Genomic DNA, 26,663 nt, shown 5'->3' on the forward strand with positions numbered 1-26,663 from the left:
ATTTCATGTTTATTATTGGCCCTTTTCCTTGGATCAAGAACTTCTCTAGAGATAGACTGAGTCTTGATATATCCTTATTTCTAAATAATATAATAGCTAACTTATTAATGAATGTTTGTTGACTAAATCAATAAATGAATGAGTAGACCTAGTTTTTAATCCTGTTTTAAAAGTAACATGTTGCATTATATCTCCTAAAATATTGGGTGCATTTAAGAGAGGATTTAAATTTTAGTATTTCTAAATTTTGTTATCTCTGTATATACCAAGCATGTATGAGAAATGAGTGGCTGAATAAATAGGTGAAGAATATGTATATAATACTATATATGATGCTTCTGAACACAGGAAAAAGTTCTATGATTATGAGAATCATTTTATTAAGAATAGAACAGCAGAGGTTTTTAGTTTTTTTCTCTCCTTTTAGAAGAGCATGCTGTTTTGAATGAAGCATTCAGGTCAAAATTTTATTTGGATATATCAATTCTTATTCGACCACACACAAACTTGTTCTGAGGATTAAATGACTAAAATGTCACTTTGTTATTGTTGTTTAGTTGCTCAGTTGTGTCCAACTCTTTTTGCGACCCAATGGACTGTTGCCAATGGGCTTTTCTATCCATGGGATTTCCCAGGCAAGAATACTGGAGTGGGTTGCCATTTGGTTCTCCAGGGGACCTTCCTGACCCAGGGACTGGACCTTCATTGGCAGGCAGATTCTTCACCACTGGGAAGCCCATACAGGCACTTCAGTTCAGTTCAGTCGCTCAGTCATGTCCGTCTCTTCGCGACCCCATGAACTGCAGCACGCTAGTCCTCCCTGTCCATCACCAGCTCCCGGAGTCCACCCAAATTCATGTGCACTGAGTCAGTGATGCCATCCAGCCATCTCATCCTCTGTTGTCCCCTTCTCCTCCTGCCCTCAGTCTTTCCCAGCATCAGGGTCTTTTCAAATGAGTCAGCTCTTTGCATCAGGTGGCCAAAGTATTGGAGTTTCAGCTTCAACATCAGTCCTTCCAGTGAACACCCAGGACTGATCCAAACTTAAAAATACTGTAACAAATGTAAGCCTCTGATACACAAAAAATTTCTACTCTCTCTGGGGATGGAATGGGTTGAGTAAAAAATCTTCATAGCGTTTTCTTGAAGTTCTTTGTGGTTACATATTTATATAATCAGTCTGAGATGTAATTGTCCAGCATATTTGGCTCATTTGCTCAGGATATTCTGGAATGAAATATGTGAAGATAATTAAAGTCAGAAAAAGACAACCAACGAAGATGAGAGAGCTGTAGACAGCATAGTATTTTAAAAAGATTGAAACTCAATGGATAGTTTTGTCTCTTAAGAAAACATGTTTTTTCAGAGTTAGCTTTTGAAATCCCTAAATTCTGGTCAAGTCATGTATCAACAGTCTAGAGGCATAAATATCCAGTGTAGATGGATGAGAGGGAGAAGGAAAAGTGAAAGCTGTCTTTAGGGTAATTTGTCACCAACTTCTCCCTTAGACTCCAACTTGGGGAGATAGACTGGCCATTGAGGGAATTCTAATGTTTCCTCTTGATTTTTGACCTAAGAATTAACATGTATACTATCATGTAAGAAACGAAGTGCCAGTCTATGTTCAATACAGGATACAGGATGCTTGGGGCTGGTGCATGGGGATGATCCAGAGTGATGATATGGGGTGGGAGGTGGGAGGGGGATTCAGTATTGGGAGCTTGTATACACCCGTGGTGGATTCATGTCAATGTATGGCAAAACCAATACAGTATTGTAAAGTAAAATAAAGTAAAAATTAAAAAAATAGAGAGGGATATATTAAAAAAATAAATAAAATAAAATGAGTGCAGATCCTTTTTTTAATAGAATACATTAAATTTATGTATTAAAAATAATAGACTAGAGAGTGTCCTTTCACCTAGTATTTATACTGATTATTGCTGGCCTTCTAAGGGCTGTGATGTGCTGTGCTTAGTCGCACAGTCGTGTCTGACTCTTTGTGACTGTAGCCCACCAGGCTCCTCTGTCCCCAGGCTCCTTTGCCTGGGGATTCTCCAGGCAAGAATACTGGCATGGGTTGCCATGCCCTCCTCCAGGGTATCTTCCCAACACAATTATCACACCCAGGTCTCCTACATAGCAGGTGGATTCTTTACCTTCTGGGCCACCAGGGAAGCCCATAGCCAATAACCCCAAACTCTGTTTTGTTGCCCGCATTAAATATTAGAGAGAAAAATACTAAAGACGGAGAAGAAAAAATTCTAGGAAAAAGAGAATTTTTAACTTTTTTTTTCCCTAGCTGTGACAGTTCCCATGACCCATGTTAGATTCTGTCTTCTTTAGAAGTAGAGTAAAGGGGTAGGTAAAACCTGAGGTTGGGATTTTCAGCAAGGACACTGAGTGGAAAACTCTTGTGAGAGTGTTTGGTCCAGCAGCTCTTAACCTTTATTATCATGCAAACTCACAGAGAAGTAACCATATCCTGTGCCAACAGTGGATTAGAATGATAGGGATCCTCAACTGGAGAGTGTAGCTCTTTGGAGGAGGAAACAGATTAGATTATTGGAAGGAATATAGGTGGCTGTGTTCTTCTCAGGTGGCTCAGCTGCAAAGAACTGCCTGTCTGCAACGCAGGAGACCAGGCTTTGATCCCTGGGTTGGGAAGATTCCTGGAGAAGGGGATGGCAACCCACTCCAGTATTCTTGCCTGGAGGATCCCATGGACAGAGGATCCTGGCGGGCTACAGTCCATAGGGTCACAAAGAGTCAGACATGCCTGGAGTGACTGAGCATGCATGTGGCACTCACATGGGTAGATTAATGAGTGGGTCAAATAAAATCCTCTCATTTTACAAGTGAGAAAAATGAAGTTTGAAGTGTTAAAGTAACGTTCCCAAAGTTCCACAAATAGATTCATGGAGACACTAATAAAATCTAAGATTCCCAACTTCTATTCCAATCTTATTTTTTTCTAGTTATACACTATAGATTACAAAATAATATATGTTTTCATAGCATCTGTCTTCAGTAGGCCTTTTTATGTTATCTGTCCCTGTGTGATCATATTGTTAATTTTGTAATTAAAGCACTGATTAACAATATGATCACACACATATTGTGTGTGTGATCATATTGTTAATTTTCATGGTTAAAACACCAATGTGTGGTGGTTCAGTCGCTAAAGAAACCTGCAATCCAAGAGACCGAGGTTTGATCCCTGGGTCAGGAAGATCACCTGGAGATGGGAATGGCAACCCATTCCAGTATTCTTGCCTGGAGAATTCCATGTACAGAGGAGCCTGGTGGACTACAGTAGCCCACGGGGTCGCAGAGAGTCTAACACTTTCACTTTCAAAACACCAACGGGAAGACCGTAATATCTGAAACTCAGGTAATAGTGAGACAAGAAACTCAGAAAGAGTTCTATCTTTCTTTACTCCATGGTATATATCCATAGAAGTTTAGACACTCCTTATTTATGCCCCTCATCACATTTTATGAATACTCATATTCCTACATCTAAGCACAGCTCACTTTTTAAATTAAATTTTGCCTCTTTACCATCTGCTCCATAAAAATATATATTATCTAGATATAAAAAGGGCTTATTAGTAGTACTATTACTACTAATAACTATTATGAATTACTACAAAAGACACATTCTTCACCACTAACATTATTTGGTATGACTTCTCATAATTAGAAATAATAGCATTTTAATAATGCTTTCAAATTTCAAAAAGCTTATCTTTATATATAGGTAAATTATATCTATCTGACTTATCCTATCAGAAAAGGAAAATAAAATTGTCCTTTTACTTCGCATGTCCTTTTTCATAAAGTCCTTGCAAATTGTGATAGTTATCGGAAGCAAATCTTTATCATCTGAGAGCGGTCCTATGAATTAGTACATGCTGAGTCACTCAGTCATGTCTGACTCTGTGACCCCATTGACTGTAGCCCACTGGGCTCCACTGTCCATGGAATTTTCCAGGCAAGAATACTGAAGAGGGTTAGCCATTTCATTCTTTAGGGGCTCTTCCCAACCCAGGGATTGAACCTGCATCTTCTGCACTGGCAGGCGTATTCTTTACCAGTGAGCCACCTGGGGAGCCCTGTGAATTAGGCAAGATACTAATTCTGTTTTACAGATGTGACTACCAGACTCACAGCACCTCTTGGCAGCAGGCACGAGGTAGAGCTTAGCTTGAAATTGTGGTCACCTGACACCAGTCCAGGGTACCTTAAATACCCTGTTGGTACTTTACGTCCTATTTTGATTTAAACAATAATACTGAGCCTGGAGATTGATGATCTAAGTATTTTTATGGTGACTTTATCAATAATCACTCAAACAGCATTTCAGAGTTTAGTGATGCCTTAAAAATAAATCACCTAAATAAAGGTTGCTCTGAAAAGCTTACAAATCAGAAAGTAAGATTCTTAGCACAAGTACTGAATCCAATACTTTGTTCAAGTTAAATTAGACATGTTAGGATCATTGATAAGATGAAATCATGTTAGTTGATGACATGTCTTAAGCTCCATTAAACAGAAAATGAAAAATATGAGCTTCTCATAGAAGGAGCATGCATGGGCTGCAGAGTCAGTTAGATTTTTGCTGCTGTCTCAGTTATGCTGCTTTCCTGTAGGATAACTTATAGATGAGTTTCTTACCCTCTGTGAGCCTCAGTTTTCTCTTCTGTCAAATGGGCATAGCAATACTTCTATCCATATTTGTTTTAGTAATGAGTGATAAAATACTGAATCCAGAATAATCTTTAGCATATTTAGTAGTTCAGTAAATCGCATATGTGGTTTATATGATTATTGCTAATATTGTTAGTAATTTTTATGTATTATACTTGAGTGTGCAATAAAATAAAAGATAAAAGTTTGTTATAATCATTTCCTCCCGCTTTAGCACTAATCAGAGCTCGTATTACAGGATGGAGCTGTATTGCTGGTTAAAAGAAAGCACTTCATTTTCTCTAAAAGGCCAATTAGCATTGAATTTATAGGAGTTACAACAAAAGAATAAGTTAGCCTGAGACATTTCTTCTGTATCTCATAGTGAAATATCTCTTATATGAAAAGTACTGCCTGGCAAATGATTTAGAATGTTAAATATCTGTGCTCCTGGTTTCAATTCTTGGCACCTCAGTCTCTGATCTGACAAGAAAGGCCTCTAAAATCTATCCTGTCCAACTCTACTTTCTCTGGTTCTATGAACTGCCCTAGAGAGATCTTCACTACTAGTTCACAGTCTGGAAGGGGAGACAAGTAAACACATCTTTCTGTTACTTGGCTCAAGTGGTCTCACAGGAATACAGGATGTATCGGGGTCTTCGGGGAACCCAGAGGAGAAACCAGGTCTGCCTCTGGCTTTGGAGCCTTCTCAGATGGTTCCCACTGGGATCTGAAAGGCCAACTGCTGAGAAAGCCTGATTTCAAAACCCCAGGATTTAGAATAATACAACAAAGCAAAGAATAGTTTCTTGGGCCTTGATAAGAGTAGAAATAACATACCTCGTTTCTTTCAGCACTGCACCAAAAAATCATCCTCAAAGATTTCTCCTGTACTTGTAAATATGGCAATAAATACGTTGATGATAAACCTATCAATGGTGTATATTGCTGCACATAGTGTATAGAACATAATATCAGTTTTCTTTATTTGCAGCAAAACCAAGGCAAGTGTCCAGCCCAGAACTGTTCGGTGGAAGGTCCTGCTTGGATGCCTGTTCACCACTGTACTGTAAGTGGCTTGGATTATTCTAAGAGTGGCCAGGTTAGGAGACAATTATTTTTATATTTTGGAACAACCTTCATGGAATGTGCTAGAATACACTCTGAAATTCTAGACTTCAGCAGACTTTTTGAAAGGAGAAAGAATGTCTCCTCAGAAAGCTCTTCATTATAAGAAACACCTGTGATTAAGGATTGCATGTATTTCTTTTTGGAGTGAAAGCAAATTGCAAAAGATTTGTCTAAATGGATTATTGGTTTACAATTGAATAGTCTTTGAAATGAATATATTTGCCCATTTATTTTTCTCAGTAGCTGCATGTTCATGAATACTTGATTTTAAATGCCTTAGAGAAAGATTCTTTCTCTTCTTCCATTCTTGTGTTGACTGTTTAATAGTGATGAGTACACAGATTTGCAGTTTTCAACTCTTCGTGTTGTAATAATAGACTCTGCATTTGTGTGAAGTCTTCCAACACAGAATTTTCAAGTGCCTTAGAAACAAACAGGTACTATGTCATTATTCCTGTGTAGCAAATGGAAGACTTAAATGCCGAGAAACTAAGAACAGTGCACGAATTGTAAGTCTGGGAATAGATTCTGGACACCCTGACTGTCCTTTCGTGAACTCACTCTGCTAAGCTGTGCTCTGAATAAGTGAAGAAAGTGACCGATTCATATGATTCTCTTTTATACATACATTGCCTAATAGAAAGCACAGTGGTTCCTCTGGGAACTGTGTGTGCTGTAACTGACAGTTTGCATGTCATGAAATAATTTGTGTGTGATGAGGACAAAAAGTTCAAAAGTTCCTTTTGAGACATTCCCCTCATTTGACCCACCTTGCAGGCAGTGTAAAGTGATATGTGGAACTCTTTAATAAATACCCTCATCTTTTGTTGAGGTACAGGCTTCTGAAAGGCGCAGCTGCACTATCGTAGCATGACTGATGACTGTGTTAAAAGGCAGTAGGTCTGGGGGAGCCTGCTTCTCACACAGATTGTGTGAGAAAATGGAAGCTTGTCTCTTTGTCTTTTATCTGTGGAAGATGAGATGGTGGGGTCACCTTTAGTGAAGGAGAGATGATGGTGGTAAATTTTGGAGGCATTTTTGCAGTGTGGAGGCAGCTGAGACTTGCTCGAGACTTGGAGAATAAAAATGTCACACTTTTGTGAGCAGATGGTCAGAAGGGAGTGTATGCTTAGGGACTCTGCTGATGCCAGAGAAAAGATGAGCTTTAATAATTCTATTTCTTCATCAATCACTGCTTTTATTGTTTCCCTGATGATATTATTTCACAGTTACTGATTTATATGTCTGTTTCTCCAAAGAAATCATGTATTCTTCAGGGTCCTAGTATACCTACATCTAGGTAAATCCCTGAGTTCATGGTAGGAGCTCTGTGAGTGTAGATTTAATAAACGCATCTTCAATCTGTTGATTTTCTCTTTATAATATAAGCTTCAGTAAATTTTTTGCAACCCTCATATTTCTTGCTGAAGAAGAATAAATATATATTTTACCTTCTTAGGTGGTTTCCATTTCTGACTTTCAGGTATCGTTTTATACTTTTTCCTTAAGAGTGTGTGTTTTGAGGAATTTTGTTTTCATACTAAACAAAATTTTGTCATTTGATTCAGCTGTGCCAGGCACTATGGCAATTGCTAAAGATGAAAAATAAGTAAGATAGTGATTGCATTTTATCAAACACATTCACGTATTCCAGTTAATAGCTGATCCTCCAGTATACTGATAATTCCAGCTCCAAATAAAATAAATTTGACATTCTAGTTATTTTGTATAGTCTTACTGCAGGAAAATCCATTATTAGAATTCTGTGTTTTATGGTTTAACAAAACAGTTGAGCCTTCATTATTGCCTTGGAGTTGGACCATTGAGGATCTGAGAATCCCAGATTGTCTTCCTGCTGTAGGACACTAAAGATCAAATATGGAGATGACTACACTTAAGATCCTTCCTGAAGATCACAAGTGTGAAGGCCCAACATTGAAATCTGATGTTCAGTTCTATGGTTAGGTAAGGGCATCAAAAAGATGTTTCTTCTTGCTCCTGCTTTAGAATTGGGAGCTGCTGTTTACATAGATTTCCTTTGCCATTTACTTAAAAGTAACAGTGAGCTGGCCAAGAGGTTTGTTTGGGTTTCTCCATATGATGTTACAGAAAAACTTTTTGGCCAACCCAATACATCTCCTACTGGGGCAGACACTTTCTGCAGGAATTCTGCAACCCATAATGATTCTACTTTCTCTGTTCAGTAACTCCTTTCTGCAAAGGTAGGCACCTCACGGCCGTGTTTGGGCTCTCTGAATCTGTCCCGGGCCATGACTGACTGATCCAGAGCTAAATATTTGATTCCAGGTGAGCCAGTTGGATTCTGTCTCCTGGGTATTTGAAATCTGTACCAGAGAGATATGAAACTGATAGCCATCAATATTGAATCATATGAATGACAATAGTTTGGGAAACATCCTGTGAACCTCAGTTGCTAAAATTCCTTGTATTTGCCCTTTAAGGTTTTGCTTACTCAAATCTCTCTTTGATTTTGTGAAAAGGTCCCAATAATCTGCTGATAACCAGTAAGTTACTTTTTTCCATTAAGTTATATACATTTTTTTTTTGATACTGTAAACTATTTTGTATTGGGCTATGACTGATTAACGATGTTGTGGTAGTTTCAGGTGAACAGCAAAGGGATTCAGCCATACATGGTCGGATGTCCATTCTCCCCCAAACCCGCCCCCCACCCCAGTCCAGGCTGGCACATAACATTGAACAGAGTTTCATGTTAGATTTTATTTTGTTTGTTTTGAGAAATTTATTGTTCTTTGATTTATTTGTAGCCAAAAAGTAAATAAAACTCCCTTAACTAATATCCGCTGGTCAGCAACATTTATGGAGCTCCCACTAGAATTAAAGTTGATGTAATGAGTAGTAATCTCAGACAGAAAGAAGTACTCAGAATTGTGGGATTTTGATAATTTATAATAGTCCATCCATTTCAGTATTTGGTTATATACAATAGTTGGGTACATAAAAATGAGCAAGGAATAATTTGGTAATGACTTAATCCACATTCTAAAGTGAGAAGTATGGATAGTTAACTATACAGTAATAAAAAGCATCTTTACATAACAAAACTGTATAAGATATGTAAAGTAGTTCTGGTATTAATTTTCATTTTCTCATCTCTCAAGAGATAGAGAAAATCTTAGTCTCCTGTGTTTAAGAGAATGTCTTTTTAGTCTCAAATCCCCCATGGGCTGAAGCAGGTTATAAATAAATTAATACATACTTTCATTCATAATAAATAGATAGTTTCTGTTATCTTTGTGCATTTTTAAAATTCACTTGATTCTTTCCTACATTTCTATCCCTATTGCCTCGTTCTTTCTTGGTGTTTTGTTCTAGGATGATTGTATCCTTATAATTGGGCTTTATTACTTTTTTCAGAACAGTCCTGATCTTTGTGTGTTCATTTGCCCTCAGGTTCATTTCAAATGCAAAGCTTTTGTCACTGGTTTTTCCAAGAAAATTTATCCCTCCAAATTGCTTTGCAGATGCCTAACAACAGCTACCTATTGCCTCAAAAATGACTTCTATTACTTCTTGCTCATTCTCTTCTAGGAGGCTCTCTCTTTTGGCACTCCACATCTCTGTAATAATGGGACCAAGAAGTATTTTTAAAGACTTTTTCTTTTAGACAGAATGACAGTGTAGAGATTGTGATTCATGCTGGATAGAAAATTTACCTCCAGTAATCATACAGAAACATGGACACATTTATAATTCCTGGATACTTGTCGGTGAAGCATCTTTTCTAGTGAGAAGTGTGACAGTTTTATTGTTCACTTACCTCTCCTTGCAGGGCTATATTAAACACTAGGATGCTAGCCTTCCTCACCTCTGTACTTTAAATTTAGTTGGGTTCTATGCACATTGGTTTGTATGACCACAGCTATGAACACAGTGATTACCTGAACCCCTGCCACTTATTAACAAATGAGAAGAGACCCATAGGTTGTGGGACTCAGGTGAAGACAGGCAGGTCTCTGAATCTGGAGTGAAATAGGCTAAGAATTAGTTTTTGGCTGTTGACCAGCTGCAGGAGGCTTGACCAGCTACTGCTGTTCAGCGCAGCTCTCTGGTCCACTCAGTTTGACTCTGGCCTATGCATGGATTTGGTCACCCAACAATCCTTAATTATTAAGCATTACTCAGAAATGGCTGTAACATATTATTTTATTGATTGGACATGTGGTGTATCAATACATAGAATAATTGTGTGCTTGCACACCCCTTAATTCCTGGAAATTTAAAAAGAGTATCATGAGAGGAGTTTTGAAAAGCTAAGTTGAAAATAAAATCTCTGCTATTAAGGAGCTTATCATGGATATTGTTATATCTACCTATCTCTATTGTTATATGATATTCACCTATAAATAGATATGGGAAATATTTTCAAAAATCATTTAAGCATTTGCAAATATTAGAACACTGTACTCTGAATATATAAATTCTTATTTACTCATTCAAGAAGCACCTACTGAGCATAAATTGTAACTAACCCTTCAATTCCTCTGGATAGAACAGGGAAAAATACATGCATATAATCATTATAGTGGGTAATACATGCTATATAATGGTCTATATAATGGTCTATAGTGCATGCTGAGTCAAAAAGTCATTTCCAACTCTTTCTGACCTCATGGATTGTAGCCCGCCAGGCTCTTCTATCCATGGGATTTTCCAGGCAAGAATCCTGGAGTGGGTTACCATTTCCTTCTCCAGAGGCTCTTCCTGACCCAGGGATCGAACCCTCATCTCCTACATTGCAGGGGGATGCTCTACCACTGAACCACCTGGAAAGCCCATGGTCTGTAGAAAAAACTATAAATTCTCAAAATGGAGATTTACCTCAAGATGGATTTTAGAAGAGAGAAGATGCAATATTTGATGATAGTTAAGTATAAAAGGTTTAGAACTGAATAAGATTTGTGTTGGGCTTCCCTGGTGTCTCAGATGGTAAAGAATCTGCCTGCAGTGGGGTCACCAAGAGTCAGACATGACTGAGTGACTCACTTTTGCTGTTTTTACTTCAAAGTTTGTGTTAAAATATGAATTCTGCCACTTACTTGTCTTTATAACCTTGAACAATTTGCTTAATCTCTCTGAGTTTACAACTGTAACGAGATATTTTGAGATTTACATGAGATAATGCATAGCAAGTGTTAATACACACTGGGCATATGGTAATTGCTTGAAAACTGGTAAAAGGAAAAAAAGAAGATGGGTCATTTTAGAAGAAAGTGAAGGGGGATGAACTGGTGAGGGAAAGCATAAAGACAGGCAGTACATCATCATTAACTGAGGGCTCCTTATTTAGCAGGGCTCTTCCTTCTGAAGGGCTTCCTTGGTGGTCCAGATAGTAAAGAATCCTCCTGTAATGCAGGAGACACGAATTCGATACCTGGATTGGAGAGAGCCCCTGGAGAAGGGAATGGCTACCCACTCCAGTATTCTTGCCTGGAGAACTCCATGGACAGAGGAGACTAGCAGATTACAGTCCGTGGGGTCACAAAGAGTCAGACACAACTGAGTGGCTAACGCTTTCTTTTGAAAGGAATTCAGGCTGGGACATGAAGTTTCCATGAGTTAATACACAACTCTTTATGACTATAAAAAGAGAAATCTTGAAGCTCTTGAAAATAAACATTTGCCCTCTGACAGGAAAGAACTGATGATATGGAGTGTCATATTGAGATGTTTGTATTTTGAGTAATATAAAGCCATTTTTGAAGAGTGGGGCTAGATACTCTCTTTAATTTAGAAGCATATGAACAATTTCCCTACCATGCCTCTCTAGATTATGAAAGTAATTTTTCTGTTTTATAGGAAGTCAATAAAGACAGACCTTCCTCTAAGAAACCAGAGGAGATGTTCTTTTAAAGTGTTAATTGTTTCAGCATGTTCTCCCAGTCCGCCTCCCATTATCCACAGTTGGATCATACGCTCTAATTGAAACCAGTTAATACAGTGTGCATAAGCTCTGCTATACTAGTGTAAAGCTTTTATTCACTTTGTTTTGGTAGCTCCTCTCTCCCCCCTTTCTTTCCTCCACAGTTCTTTATGTGACTTCATTTTGTATACCTCCCAAGTAAATACACAGACCATGGCACTAAGAAATGTCCAGTCATAAAATAAATAATGTTGTGTCTGTTTTCTGAGTGTTTGCAGAATTCTTAGGAATGCAGAACCTGCTGGGCCAACTCTGCTGCTGGGAAATTTCACCCAGGATGGCTTTGATGGGTACTGTATTCCAAAGACTGGATGTGATTTTTATTTCTTAGGACAAGGATTTCATACTATCAGTGGTTAATTCCCTTACAGAACGAAAAGTTAGGATAAGATGATCACAGCTTTAAGAAAATTATGGAAAATTACAGAGTACAGGGCCTTAAGTTGGTCTGCACTGGGATTAGAGTGTGTCTGGCCATAGGAGTGGTAGCCATGGAATCAAAAAAGAATCCAGAGGGGAAATTATCTTAGAAAAATCACAATGCACTTTAAGAAATGTCAGCTCTGTGCAACGGCTCTGATTCCAACTTGGTTGTAGTTAGGACTTTGAATCAAGAAAGTGTGAGGAGGACTAGGCTGACACAATGGAGACATTCCTGTTTCCTCCTCTCTTCTGGCCCTTACAGTACTTTCAGCTTGTACACTTCCTCTCTGGGTTTGAAAGAGCCTTCTGGGAGCTGCAGTTGTGGTTGTTGTTCAGTCGCTAAGTCATGTCCAACCCCATGGACTGCAGCACACGAGGCTTCCCTGTTCTCAACTATCTCCCAGAGTTTGCCAAAGTTCATGTCCATTGAGTCGGTGATGCTATCTAACCATCTCATCCTCTGCCATCCTCTTCTCCTTTTGCCTTCAATCTTTGTGACACTGATTTTTGAAACATACTCAGAAAGGGAACCCATGATATTTATGGGGTTGGGGGTGCCTGTTGGTTCATGCAAGAGAGGAAAGGGCATTTCCAGTGAGCACACATAAAAACTACGCAGAGTAAAGAACAAAAGACTTGTAAACATGTACCCAACATGCCTGTGCAGAGATGAAGGTTTCACGTCCTGAGGTTGCTGGCAAGACCTGAGAAGCTAAATAGAGGATGGTAGGTAACCATCTGGGAACAAAAGGCAGGCCCACAGTAAAACTGAAGCCAGCAAAGTTTGTGTCTCCAGCGTCCTCTTTCTGCACCTTTTAATATTTCCCTAGAATTCCCACTTTATCCAACTTAATTAATCTTCAGTCAGTTCAGTTCAGTCCTCAGTCATGTCTGACTCTTTGTGACCCCATGGACTACAGCACACAAGGCCTCGCTGTCCATCATCAACTCCCAGAGTTTACTCAAACTCATGTCCATTGAGTCGGTGATGCCATCCAACCATCTCATCCTCTGTCATCCCCTTCTCCTCCCGCCTTCAATCTTTCCCAGCATCGGGGTCTTTTCCAGTGAGTCATTTCTGCACATCAGGTAGCCAAAGTATTAGAGTTTTGGCTTCAGCATTAGTCCTTCCAATGAATATTCAGGACTGATTTCCTTTAGGATGGACTGGTTGGATCTCCTTGCAGTCCAAGGGACTCTCAAGAGTCTTCTCCAACACCACAGTTCAAAAGTATCACTTCTTTGGTGCTCAGCTTTCTTTATAGTCCAACTCTCCCATCCATACATGACCACTGGAAAAATCATAGCTTTGACTAGACGGAACTTTGTTGGCAAAGTAATGTCTCTGCTTTTAATATGTTGTCTAGCTTGGTAATAGCTTTTCTTCCAAGGAGAAAGCATCTTTTAATTTCATGGCTGCAATCACGATCTGCAGTGATTTTGGAGCCCCCAAAATAAAGTCTCTCAGTGTTTCCATTGTTTCCCCATCTATTTGCCATGAAGTGATAGGACCAGATGCCATGATCTTAGTTTTCTGAATGTTGAGTTTTAAGCCAATTTTTTCACTGTCCTCTTATATTTTGATCAAGAGGCTCTTTAGTTCTTTGCTTTCTGCCATAAGTGTGGTGTCATCTGCATATCTGAGATTATTGATATTTTTGCTGGCAATCTTGATTCCAGCTTGTGCTTCATCCAGCCCAGCATTTCGCATGATGTATTCTGCATATGAGTTAAATAAGCAGGGTGGCAATACACAGCCTTGATGTACTCCTTTTCCTATTTGGAACAAGTCTGTTGTTCTATGTCCAGTTTAGGGCCTTCACGTTCAGCTAACCCTTCCTACCTTATCTTTTTATAATGCAGCCAAGAATCCGATAGATCACACAGAATTAATATAAATCCTTATGACAATTCTTCCTATGTGTATTTGGAATTTTTTGTTGTTGTTTTCCGTCAGTGTTTTTATTTTTTCACAGATTTACTGAAATATAATTAATACACTGTAACAATTCAGCAATTTAAATGCACAATTCAGTGATTTCAGTATATTCACAGAGTTGTGCTACTCAACTACCAATTTTAGAACATTTTCATTTCTTTAAAAGGAACCCCAAGCCCATTAGCAGTCATCCCCATTCCTTTTGCCTCAAGCTCCTGGCAATGACTAATCTGCTTCTATCTCTATGAATTTGCTTATTCTGGACATTGCCTATAAGTGGAATTATAAAATACATGGCCTTTTGTGACTAGAGTCTTTCACTTATAGTATTTCCAAGGTTTATCCGTGTTGTAGTGTGTGTCAGCTCCTCATTCCTTTGTCTCAATGAATAGTGTTTCATTATATGGACATACTACCTCTTGTTTATCTGTTCATCAATTGGTAGACATTTGTGTCATTTGCCTTTTTTCAATATTGTGAATAATGCTGCCATGAGTACACATGCAAGTTTTTGTATGGACATATGTCTTTAATTCTCTTAAGTATATACCTAGGAGAGGAATGGCTGCCTTATGCGGTAACTGTGTTTAACTTTTTGAGGAACTGCCAGACTGTTTTGCAGAGCTGTCTTACCATTTTATGTTCCTACCAGCAATGTATGAAGGTTCAGTTGTCCACATCCTCATCAGCATTTGTTCTTTCCTTTCCTTTTTATTGTAGTTTCCCAGTGTGTATAAAGTAATATCTCATTGTGGTTTGGGATTTGCAGTTCTCTAATAATTAGTGATGTGCTGAGCATCTTTTCATGTGCTTTTGGGCTATTCATTTGTCTTTGGAGAAATGTCTATTTAAGTTGTTTATATTAAGTTTGTTTCATTTTGTGTGTGTGTGGTTTTTTTTTTTTTTTTTTGGTCTTTAGTTCTTTCATAAGAGTTTTCTGTATGTTCTTGCTACTAGTTCATTATTTTATACATGATTTGCAGGTATTGGGTACTATCCCATGGTTTATCTTTTTATTTTTTGATCGCATCATTTTAAGCAAAAATAATTTAAGTAGATGAAGTCCAGTTTACTTTTTTTCATGTCACCTGTCATATCTAAGGAGGCTTCATGTAACAAGGTCACAAAAATTTACTCCTGTATTTTCTTCTAAAAATTTTATAGTTTTAGCTCTTACATTTAGGTCTATGACCTATTTCTAGTTAATTTTTACGTATAATTGAATATGGATAGCCAAGTGTCCCTGAACCATTTGTTGAAAAGTATTTTATTTCCCCACTGAACTGCTTTTACATCCTTGTTGAAAATCAATTGACTATTAACGTAAAGGTTTATTTTTGGACCTTCAATTCTATTACATTGATTTATGTGTTTTTCCAGTGCTATACTGTCTTGATTACTTGCTTTGTAGTAAGTTTGAAACTGAGAAGTGTACATCTTCAATTCTTTTCTTCTTTCAAGATTGTTTTGGATATTTGGGGTCCATTGCATTTTTATATGAATTTAGAATCAGCTTGTCAGTTTACAGAAGAGTCATCTGGAATTTTGATAACGATTGCTCTAAATCTGTAGATTAATTTGGGGATTATTGCCATTTTAACAATACTAAATTCTCTGACCCAGTGAATGCTTTACTCTTTATTTAGGTCTTTGATTCCTTTCTACAGTGTTTTATAGTTTTCAAAGTACCAGGTTTTGCATTTTTTTGGTTAAATTTGCTACCAAACATTTTATTGTTTATTATGCTATAAAATGTTTGTTTCCTTAATTTCACTTTCAAATTCTTCATTGCTGGTATATGGAAATACAATAAATTATTTACTTATTGTTTGTGTACCCTGTAATATTGTTGAACCTCTTTGTTCTAATAGCTTTTCAGTGAATTCCTTAGAAGTTTCTGTATACAAGATCATGTTATCTGCAAAAAGGGATAGTTTTGCTTCTTCCTTTTTGATCTGGATGCTTTCTATTTTACTTTCTTGCCTTGGTGAGAATATTCAGTACAATATTAAATAAAATTAGGACAAGCAGACATTCTTGTCTTGTTCTTGCTTTTAGGGGAAAGTTCAGTGTTTCATTATTAAACATATTATTAGCTGTGGGATTTTTATACATGGCTTTTATCAGCTCAAGGAAGTTCCCTCTGAGTCCTAGTTTGTTGAGTGTTTTATCTTGAAAGAGGGATTTTGTTTATTTGTATGTTTGTTTTGATATTTGTTTTTAATACTTAAAATTTTCATGTGCTGTAAGAATGCCTTGACTTTCTATTGAGAAACTATGCAAAACTTGTCTAGGATTCCTGAAAGTACAGTCTACCTACTCATAGTCTACACCTGGCTTTGCTGAAGGATAATTCTTCCCTTATTTGACAGATAAGAAAACTGAGGCTCAGAGAAGTGAAATGGTTTTTGACCTTGCAAAAAAATATTCTTTGATATTTTTATGTACCCAATCTGGTGCTATTTCTGACATAATTCACTGTCTCTCCTGAGCAAATATATTTTCTTGAGTTTTCTGTGAACAATTCAGTTCAGTTCAGTCACTCAGTCATGTCTGACTCTTTGCAACCCCACGGAATGCAGCACGCCAGGCCTCCCTGTCCATCACCAACTCCCAGAATTTACTCAGACTCATGTCCATTGAGTTGGTGATGCCATCCAACCATCTGTGAACAATAATTCAAAAGAGACTGTTTTTTTAGTATCTGTGCCTTATGTCATGAGAGGTGCCAGCTGGATTCTGTACATTGAATGCTGCGTAACACGGCATTGCTGGACATCCATATTGGCAGCCACAGTAGCACATCTGAAGGTCTTCCTTCACAGCACCAGCAGGATGTCTATTCTCATATGACTTATTTGGAGAAGAACACCACGTAGATAACCACTATATAGAGAGTTCTAATAAACCTGACCATTTAGGAATTTAGTTATGTCCTTCCATTCAGAGCTAATGAAATTTTAATAATGAATTTTCTTTAAAAGGATTTCCAGGCTCTATCTTTCTTTTTCTTGGTTTCATCATTTGACATAAGAATTAAATATGAAATTTTCTCTCAGAGATCATTCCATGATAAGCTGCAGGGTTGTTTGTCACAGGCTTGTAGAGGGAGGCTAATATAGAATATGGTGCTTCACATGAAAAGATGCTCAACATCACTCAATATCAGAGAAATGCAAATCAAAACCACAAAGAGGTACCATTTCACGCCAGTCAGAATGGCTGCGATCCAAAGTCTACAAGCAATAAATGCTGGAGAGGGTGGGGAGAAAAGGGAACCCTCCTACACTGTTGGTGGGAATGCAAACTGCTGCTGCTGCTAAGTCACTTCAGTCGTGTCCGACTATGTGACCCCGTAGACAGCAGCCCACCAGGCTCCCTCGTCCCTGGGATTCTCCAGGCAAGAACACTGGAGTGGGTTGCCATTTCCTTCTCCAATGCATGAAAGTGAAAACTGAAAGTGAAGTCGCTCAGTCATGTCCAACCCTTAGCGACCCCAGAGACTGCAGCCTACCAGGCTCCTCCATCCATGGGATTTTCCAGGAAAGAGTACTGGAGTGGGGTGCCATTGCCTTCTCCAGGGAATGCAAACTAGTACAGCCACTATGGAGAACAGTGTGGAGATTGCTTAAAAAACTAGAAATAGAACTGCCTTATGACCCAGCAATCCCACTGCTGGGCATACACACCGAGGAAACCAGAATTGAAAGAGGCATGTGTACCCCAGTGTTATCGCAGCACTGTTTATAATAGCCAGGACATGGAAGCAACCTAGATGTCCATCAGCAGATGAATGGATAAGAAAGCTCTGGTACATATAAATATAATGGAGTATTACTCAGCCATTAAAAAGAATACATTTGAATCAGTTCTAATGAGATGAATGAAACTGGAGCTGATTAAACAGAATGAAGTAAGCCAGAAAGAAAAACACCAATACAGTATGCTAACACATATATATGGAATTTAAAAAGATGGTAATGATAACTCTGTATGCGAGACAGCAAAAGAGACACAGATGTATAGAACAATCTTTTGGACTCTGAGGGAGAGGGAGAGGGTGGGATGATTTGGGAGAATGGCATTGAAACATGTATAATATCATATAAGAAACGAATCGCCAGTGTAGGTTCAATGCAGGGTGCAGGATGCTTGGGGCTGGTGCACTGGGATGACCCGGAGGGATGGTGTTGCTGGGAGGGGAGAGGGGGGCTTGGGATTGGGAACACATGTACACCCGTGGCAGATTCATGTTGATGTGTAGCAAAACCAATGCAATATTGTAAAGTAAAATATATATATATATAAATTAAAAATAATAAAAAAATTTAAAAAATTTTTAAAGAGCTGTAAACCTGGCAAAGTAGCAAGGGACATTTTGGGTAGGTCTGTGAGCCCTCAGAAAAACAGTGGTGGCCAGGAAACATTATTCAAAATAACCGCTTTTCTGATGCCACTGCTGAATATGTGTGTGCACATCTAATTTTCCCTAACAGTACAGAAACCATATCCTGAATTGTACTCTTGTTCACAATAAAAAGATAAACCCGCACTGAAAAAAAAAAATGAATATGGTGCTTCAGTCATTTATAAATGATTAAGAGCAATGCTGTGGTAGGTCTAGGTATTTTCAAATTCAAGGGCTTTTTCTCTGTGTTCAGAAAAGCCCCTGGAAAATTTTTTTGTTCCCTCTGACATCGACTTAAGGAAGCTGCAGCTGTATCTGCTGAACAACATTTTATTTACTTAGTATCCCGTAACCTCAATTATGTAGTATAAACTGAGAACCATCTGGAAATAAATATTGTGTTGAAGTCAACTAAACCAGTATTTCAAAGCTCACAGCTCACTTACGGGGCACCTACCTATTTGTGACCTCACTGTGTGAGCTTCTTTTATTTCTCAGGCACCTGTGTTTGAACAAGAGAGACCCATTATACCTTTTTTTTTCTGAGCCGACATTTCTAATAATCCTGGCTTATTGAATTCTGGAGTGGGTAACCTTTCCCTTCTCCAGGAGATCTTCTCAATCCAGGGGTCATACGCAGGCCTCCTGCATTGCAAGCAGATTCTTTACCAGCTGAGCCACAAGGGAAACCCTAATAATCCTGGCTACATACTGTCTAAACCATTAGAAGGTCCAGATAATGGAACAGGTATATGGAAATTGAGGAGAAAGCATTAATAAATCCTGGTATATTAGGATCTATGGGGAGTGTCAGACAACAGTGAAGAAATAAGGAAACATTAAGAATAAGCAGAAGACCTTAAACTCTATGAGGTAACTGAGTGGTGGAGCCTGGGTTCTTTGCAACTTGATATTTTAATTGAGGTTCATAAATGTTGGCCAGGAGTCAAAATGTAAAGTTATATCCAATGATTTTTTTTTTGGAGAAGAATTACCTTTGTGACTTCTAACAGCAGTTACTGAAACGTTTGCAAATTTTTAAAAAATGTTCAAAATACAAAAACATTATGCTGCAAAGGATAAATTTAATTATCTTGTAGATTCATGTTTGAAAACACATCTTTCTTTGATGGTTTTGTTGATGAGCAGGGAGGTGGTATGCTTCAGTGTGAACAAACTGTCAGGGCAGTGGATTCTTCTCCTCTCAACTTAAGTAGTTGAGTTAGTCATTTGAGTTTGTGGTGGAGGCAGAGGTGGCATTGAGGGAGTCAGAGAGACTGACGGCGGAACAAGGAGCGCTGGTGACGTGTGAAAGGTGTGCCTTGGGTTTTCTAGTGTCACTGATTTTTAGCAGTGTAAGATCTTGGCACCTGTTGGCATTCCATGAGCTTCTCAGTGTGGGTAGCGTTCTTCCTATTGAACTTTGCCTTTGTTACTTAAGGAAGCAGTGTTAGTTACATAGTAACAGGGTGCTGAGTATTGGAGTCAGGAAGAGCTTGAGATCTCCTCTCTCTCACTAGCCAGCTGAACTTCAGTAAGCATTTCAACAACTCTTTGTCTCCCTTACCTCATAGGTGAAGTAAGAACAATAAATAGATACCTACCTTGTAAGACTATTTTCAGAATTAAAGACAATAAATACAATATGCCTAAATTAGTGTCTACTATGTTAGCACATAGTAGGCACTCAAACGCATGTTGATTTTGTTATTATTATGGCCTTCCTGTTTTTGGCACGGCAGAATTCTGAAAATGGTTACAGCTTGAGATCCGTATTTACCCCACCAAGGCATTTGAGCAGTGAACTCTCGATAGGATGACCTACTTTCCTCTTATCTCAGATTTTAGATGTAATTGAAAAGGTATAGAGTTTGAATATTTAAATCAGTGAATTTCATTTTAAAAAGCGTAAAGGTTTGATTTTTTGACAGTGATTTCTAATACGATTTCTATGTCTTTGAAAGTTGTTTGTGAATTCAGTACCATTGCTGTATTATGTTTTGGCCACTTGATTCCTAGAAAGTATGATGAGAGAATGGGCGTCAGTGCTGTGGGGTGGAGGTTCCTCTAAAGCATGCATGATTGGGTTGGGGAGTGCTGTCTCATGCAGGTACGATGAAATCTCCCTTCCTTTTCCAGTAACAAGGTAAATGAGTGTCTTATGAGCTCCTCTAGGTTCCTTCCCCTACCTCTCATATTATCCCCTTTAATTGATGTTTTTAGATCACGTGGAACAAATAGAGACATTATCAAGCATTGATTTGGGTATTGGAGCTGTTCATAAACCAGCTACAGTTATGAGTCATGAATGACAAGCTCTTCCAAGTGAATACTCCTACCTGGAAAACCTCATACTGCACACATCTTGATTCAGGGGATGGGTATGTTGCACAAATTTAGATGAAGGCCATACGACACATGAGCAGGAGGGTACTCCATGTAGTGATGCTTACAGGCTTTTAAAAATATTTGTTCTTTGTGTATTTTTTTTGTACATTAAAAATTATTTATTGGGCTTCCCTGGAGGCTCAGATGGTAAAGAATCTGCCTGAAATGTGAGAGATCCAGGTTTGACCCCTGGGTAGAGAGGATCCCCTGGAGAAGGGCATGGCTACCCACTCCAGTATTCTTGCTTGGAGAATTCCATGGGCAGAGGAGCCTGGTAGGCTACAGTCCATGGTGTCACAAAGCGTTGGACATGACACAGACAAATTATTTTTCATGAATCTAGAAATCCGAGGACATAGCAAGAAAGCAGTGTTATTTAAATAATTGAATTACACAAAGAAGACATGAAGGTGTTTTTGTCAAAGACTTCCTCACACCTGCTAACCATTCTGACTTTCTGTGCTGCTCTTCTGATTGTGCTTGTCCCCTGCTCAGACTTGCCTCATTAGACTTAGCCCCAGGTAGTACAAACAGAGGAAGCTATTCTATGAGGCCACGTCTGTAGCAGCAGCTAGCTTCCTATGTCCAGTGCAGAGCGGGTGTCAGTGACAAACCTCTTGAAGCAGCCTCCAGTGACTTCGGATCTCTATGGACTTGTACACATGTTTGGACAAACTTGGCCTGGAGAAAAGTTTTAACAGTGCTTGACACAGAAATGGAACATTAATTGCTGCAGCTCCTCAAGGAGGTCCTGTTGACAGCAGGCAGCATTAGTCCCCTGACAGCCTCGTACAAACAGCCCTTCCCAGCCTGGATTAAATGGGCTGGCTTCAGCAACAAAAGATACAACAAATGCATTTAATCAAACCCCAAACCTAAGCATGGTTGGAGGAGGTGGCAAAGGACCCAGTTCCATAACAACCACTCTTCCTTTATAGCAATGAGAGGAAATGTATATAAACATTTGAGTACTTCATTTACTGACCCATATATTTTCAACCAACTCAGAACAAACACCTCATTTAAAAAATCAATGCCATTCAAATTTGGATTGGCTAAATCTCCCAACCACAGGGAAAGAAATGCTAACTGATCTTGAGGGCTATTTTAGATCACATTTTGGTGAAGTAAAAAATTTACATAATTTAATATCCACAGCTTAATTAAAACATCCTATAAATATCTTCTCTCTAAATATGCTAATCCTTATGCTGTTGAAAGAATCCATTTGTTTCTGCAATATATTTGGTCATACACTGTTGTTCTTCAGGTTATATCAGCATTTTCATTAAAAAGTTGTGATCTGTTTATAACTCAGAAGCAGAAACGTCTTCTGAGCTAAAACTTAATGTCCAAAGTCTTGATCCAAAAACAGTTTTCTTAAGTACACACAAAATGGAAGTTTTATGACTCTGTGAAAGCTTGAGGTCTATAGGAAGACTTATAAGCCACCAACAAAAGAATCACATCTATTTCTGTGCACCAAGACAGCCCACAGAATCTGTGAAAGAAGCTAGGCTGTGGAAAGGAACACGACCTCTTCTGACACTGTGCTGGAGAATCAGGGTACATAGGGTTATTCTTGGTTGCACGGCTTGAAGGGTATACTGGAAGGATCATGGACTCTGGCACCTCCTGTAACTGGTTAGAGTCCTGCCTTTACTGTTTACTTGATTTGGGAAATTCCTTCTGAACCATGTGTGTGGATTGAATAATGACACACAGAACTCCTGCATACCCTTCAATTTCTTCTCTTATGATTTGTGAGGTTTTCCAAAACCGCTGACTTGCTTTTACTCCATTGTTTGTTATTGTTGTTCAGTTGCTAAGTCGTGTCTGACTCTGTGACCCCATGGACTACAGCATTATAAGAAGCCGGGCTTCCCTGTCCTTCACTGTCTCCCAGATTTTGCTCAAACTCATGTGCATTGTGTCAGTGATGCCATCCAACAATCTCATCCTCTGTTGCCCCCTTCTCCTTTAGCCTTCAAACTTTGCCAGTATCAGAATCTTTTCCAGTGAATCAGCTCTTTGCATCAGGTGGCCAAAGTATTGAACTTCAGCTTCAGCATCAGTCCTTCTAATGAATAGGTCACCACTAAAGAGTGTAAGGTCATGTCACACAATTAGAGAGTAGGTAGAAAATCACCTGTTTCTTCCCCTCCTATCCCTAGTTTGGGGACTTCCCCTGCTTTCGGTTAGTCTTAAACTATGTAGACAGGAGCCCACACTGCCCAGCAAGTCAACATGAGCAGACATTCTTGTCAAGGAAATCCCTTGGCAACAGAAATGTGGCCTTTTGTAGATAAAGTGAAATGTTCTCTTTACAACTATTTAAAGAAAAAACAATTGAAAGTAAGGAAAACTTTAAATTTTCTGTTGTCAGAAGAACTGTCCTCTTGACAAGAGCTAGTTCATTATCTGAACATGTGTTATTTAAACAAGCCTCAGTCTTCTATATCACATCTCCATTAATTTTTAGGCTCATCAAAACCTATTTATCCATCTGCCTTTCCTCCCTTCATTAATTCTATAAATATTTACAGAGTGCCTACTATGTCCCAGACACTGTACAAAGTCCTGTAAATTCACAGTGTGAGGAAACATACACAGTCCCTGCCCTCGAGGAGGGAGCAGCAATAAATTAAAGAATCTTATAAATGAAGATAAAGTGACTTGGGTGGGTGCTGCAGACAAGATGTGCATGGTGCCCTGGGAATGCTTTTGAGGACATCCTTATGTAGAGAGGAAGGTCAAAGAAGCATTCCCTAAGGAGATGCTAATGTTGTTCAGTTGCTAAGTCAGTCCAACTCTTTGTGACCCCATGGACTGCAGCACACCAGGCTTCCCCGTTCTCTACTACCTCCTGCAGTGTGCTCAAGTTCATGTCCATCGAGTTGGTGGTGCTATCTAACCATCCAAGGGGAAGCAAATTAAGCTTAAGTTCTAAAAGTAGGATCAAAATTGCGGAAGGAAGAAGAGATTTATTTGGGAAAAGGGAAGCATATATACAAGGATCCTGTCTCAGAAGAGAAAAGAGCTGTATAACCAGGAGGGCTGGAGGGAGAGAATACAGGGGCAGCTTGGTAGGAGAAGATTGGAAAAGAAGACACAAACCATCTAATATTAAGGATTTCATTGAATTATTTTAAGTAGATTGGAGAGAGGGGAGTGAAGCAGGTAACATGGTCATATTTGAATTTTGAAATTATCACTCTCAATGTTATGTGGAGAACAGATAGGATGACAGGGGGAAAGTTGCTGATTAAAAACAAAACAGAAAACTACTTATGAAGCTTTTATGGGAGTCCAGGCAAATGATAGTGGTAGATTGAATTAGGGTGGTGGTGGAGATGGAGAAACAATGAATAGATATGAGATTTTTAGGTATAAACATTGCAGGACATAGATATGAATTGCTTATAGGAGTGATAAAGAAAGTCAAAGTTGACTCCCAATTACCTGTGTTATGTGAAACAGTGGGTAGAAGTATCATTTACTGAATTTGAGAGCTCTACAAAGTCTTCATTTCTGTAGGAAGATCAACATATGCATTCTGGATAAATTAAGTGTGAAGACTTTCATTTTATTCATTTATTTAATGAAGTACAGTTGATTTATAATATATTCATTTCAGGTGTACAACAAAAGGATTCAACTTTTTTTATGGATCATACTCCATTTAGTGGCATTATACAATAATGACTATTTCCCTGTGCAGTATAATACATACGTGTAGCTTATCCACTTAATACATACTAGTTTGTACCTGTTAATTTCCTACCCCTATCTTGCTCCTCGTCCATGCTTTTCCCCTACTGGTGGCCACTAGTTTGTTCTCTAAATCCAGAGTCTGTTTCTGTTTTGTTATTCTTTCATTTGCTTTGTTTTTCAGATTTCACATGCAAGAGATTAAATATTTGACTTGTCCGACTTATTTCAGTAAGCATAATGCATAACACCCGCGAGATTCATTCATGTTGTTGCAAATGGCAGGATTTCATTCTTTATAATGGTTCAGTAGTATTGTTATATTCACACACACACAATCACACATATCACATCTTCTTCATCCATTCATCTGTTGATGGACACACAGGTTGCTTCCTTCCAAAAGCACACAGAGTTTTGTAAATGGTGTTGTTAACATTGGGGTACATGTATCTTTTTGAATTAGTGTTTTCATTTTTTCTGGATATATAGCCAGGGGTAGAATTGTTGGATCATATGATAGTTCTATTTTTATTTCTTTTAAGGAACTTCTTTTTAAATATAAATTTATTTATTTTAATTGGAGGCTAATTACTTTACAATACTGTATTGGTTTTGCCATACATCAACATGAATCCACCACAGGTGTACACGTGTTCTCCATCCTGAACCCCCTCCCACCTCCCTCCTTGTACCATCCCTCTGGGTCAGGGACTTCTGTACTGTTTTCCATGATAGTTACACCAATTTACATTCCTACCAACATTGTACAAGGCTTCTCCACAGTGTCTCCAACATTTGGTATTCGTAGACTTTTTGATGATAGCCATTCTGACATATCTGAGGTGGTTTTTTAATTGTGGTTTTGATTTATTTGCATTTCTCTGATAATTAGTGATATTGAATATCTTTTTTTCCCATGCCTGTTAGTCATTGTTATGTATTCTTTGAAAAAGTATCTGTTCTTGTCTTCTGCCCATTTTTTGAATGGGTCGTTTGTTTTTGATATTGAACTGTATGAGCTGGTTACATATTTTGGATATTAACTTCTTGTTGGTCATATCGTTTGCAATTATTTTGTCCCATTCAGTAGGTGTTTTTCTTTTATTTTGTTGATGATAATCCTTGGCTGCAAAAGCTTTTAAATTTAAATGTCTCATTTGTTTATTTTTCTTTTATTTCTTTTGCCTTAAGAAATAGATCCAGAAATATACTGCTGCAGTTTATGTCACAGAGTGTTCTGCTGATGCTCTTTCCTAGGAGTTTCATGGTTTCAGGTCTTACTTTTAGGGTATTAATCATTTTGAGATTTTTCTTTTTGCTATGATGTGAGAAAATGTTCTAGTTTAATTCTTTTACATGTGCCTGCCCAATTTTTCCAGCATGACTTACTGAAGAGATTATGTTTCTCCAGTGTATATTCTTGCTTTCTTTGCTGTAGATTAATCGACCATAGGTGCGTGTGTTTATTTCTGGGCTCTCTATTCTATTCCATTCATCTATGTGTCTGTTTCTGTGCCAGTACCATAATGTGTGTGTGTTTATTTTTTAACACATCTTTCATCTTTTTGGTTAAATTTATCCCTAACTCTTTTATTCTTTTTGATGCTGGTGTAAATGGGTTAGTTTATTTTTTGATGGTTTGTTTTTAGTATATAGAAACACAACTGACTTTTTGTTTGTTGACTTTGTACACTATAACTGTACTGAATTGTTTATTACTTTTAAAATTTTGGTGCAGTTTTTAGTTTTTAAAAAATTTTATTGAAATTTGGTTGATTTACAAGTGTTAGTTTCAAGTATAAAGTGATTCAGTTGTATCTGAAGTGAAGTGAAGTCAAAATCACTCAGTCGTGTCGGACTCTTTGCAGCTCCATGACTATACAGTCCATGGAATTCTCCAGGCCAGAATATTAGAGTGGGTAGACTTTCCCTTCTCCAGGGGATCTTCTGAACCCAGGGACCAAACCCAGGTCTCCCACGTTGCAGGTGGATTCTTTACCAGC

The 26,663-nt window shown here is 38.3% G+C and overlaps 1 protein-coding gene across 11 annotated transcripts in view; it reads left to right on the top strand.

Moving 5' to 3' along the window:
* DLG2 (discs large MAGUK scaffold protein 2) overlaps positions 1 to 26,663 on the top strand; it is a 2,364,981-nt gene that overhangs the window by 520,733 nt on the left and 1,817,585 nt on the right. For all 11 annotated transcript variants that reach the window (XM_018042817.1, XM_018042821.1, XM_018042823.1 and 8 more), the window contains one exon: positions 5,687 to 5,761. In XM_018042817.1, the coding sequence (XP_017898306.1) occupies positions 5,687 to 5,761 (75 nt within the window). The remainder of the gene's footprint in view (positions 1 to 5,686; positions 5,762 to 26,663) is intronic.

Source organism: Capra hircus, chromosome 29 (assembly GCF_001704415.2).
Source record: "Capra hircus breed San Clemente chromosome 29, ASM170441v1, whole genome shotgun sequence".
Lineage (NCBI taxonomy): Eukaryota > Metazoa > Chordata > Mammalia > Artiodactyla > Bovidae > Capra > Capra hircus.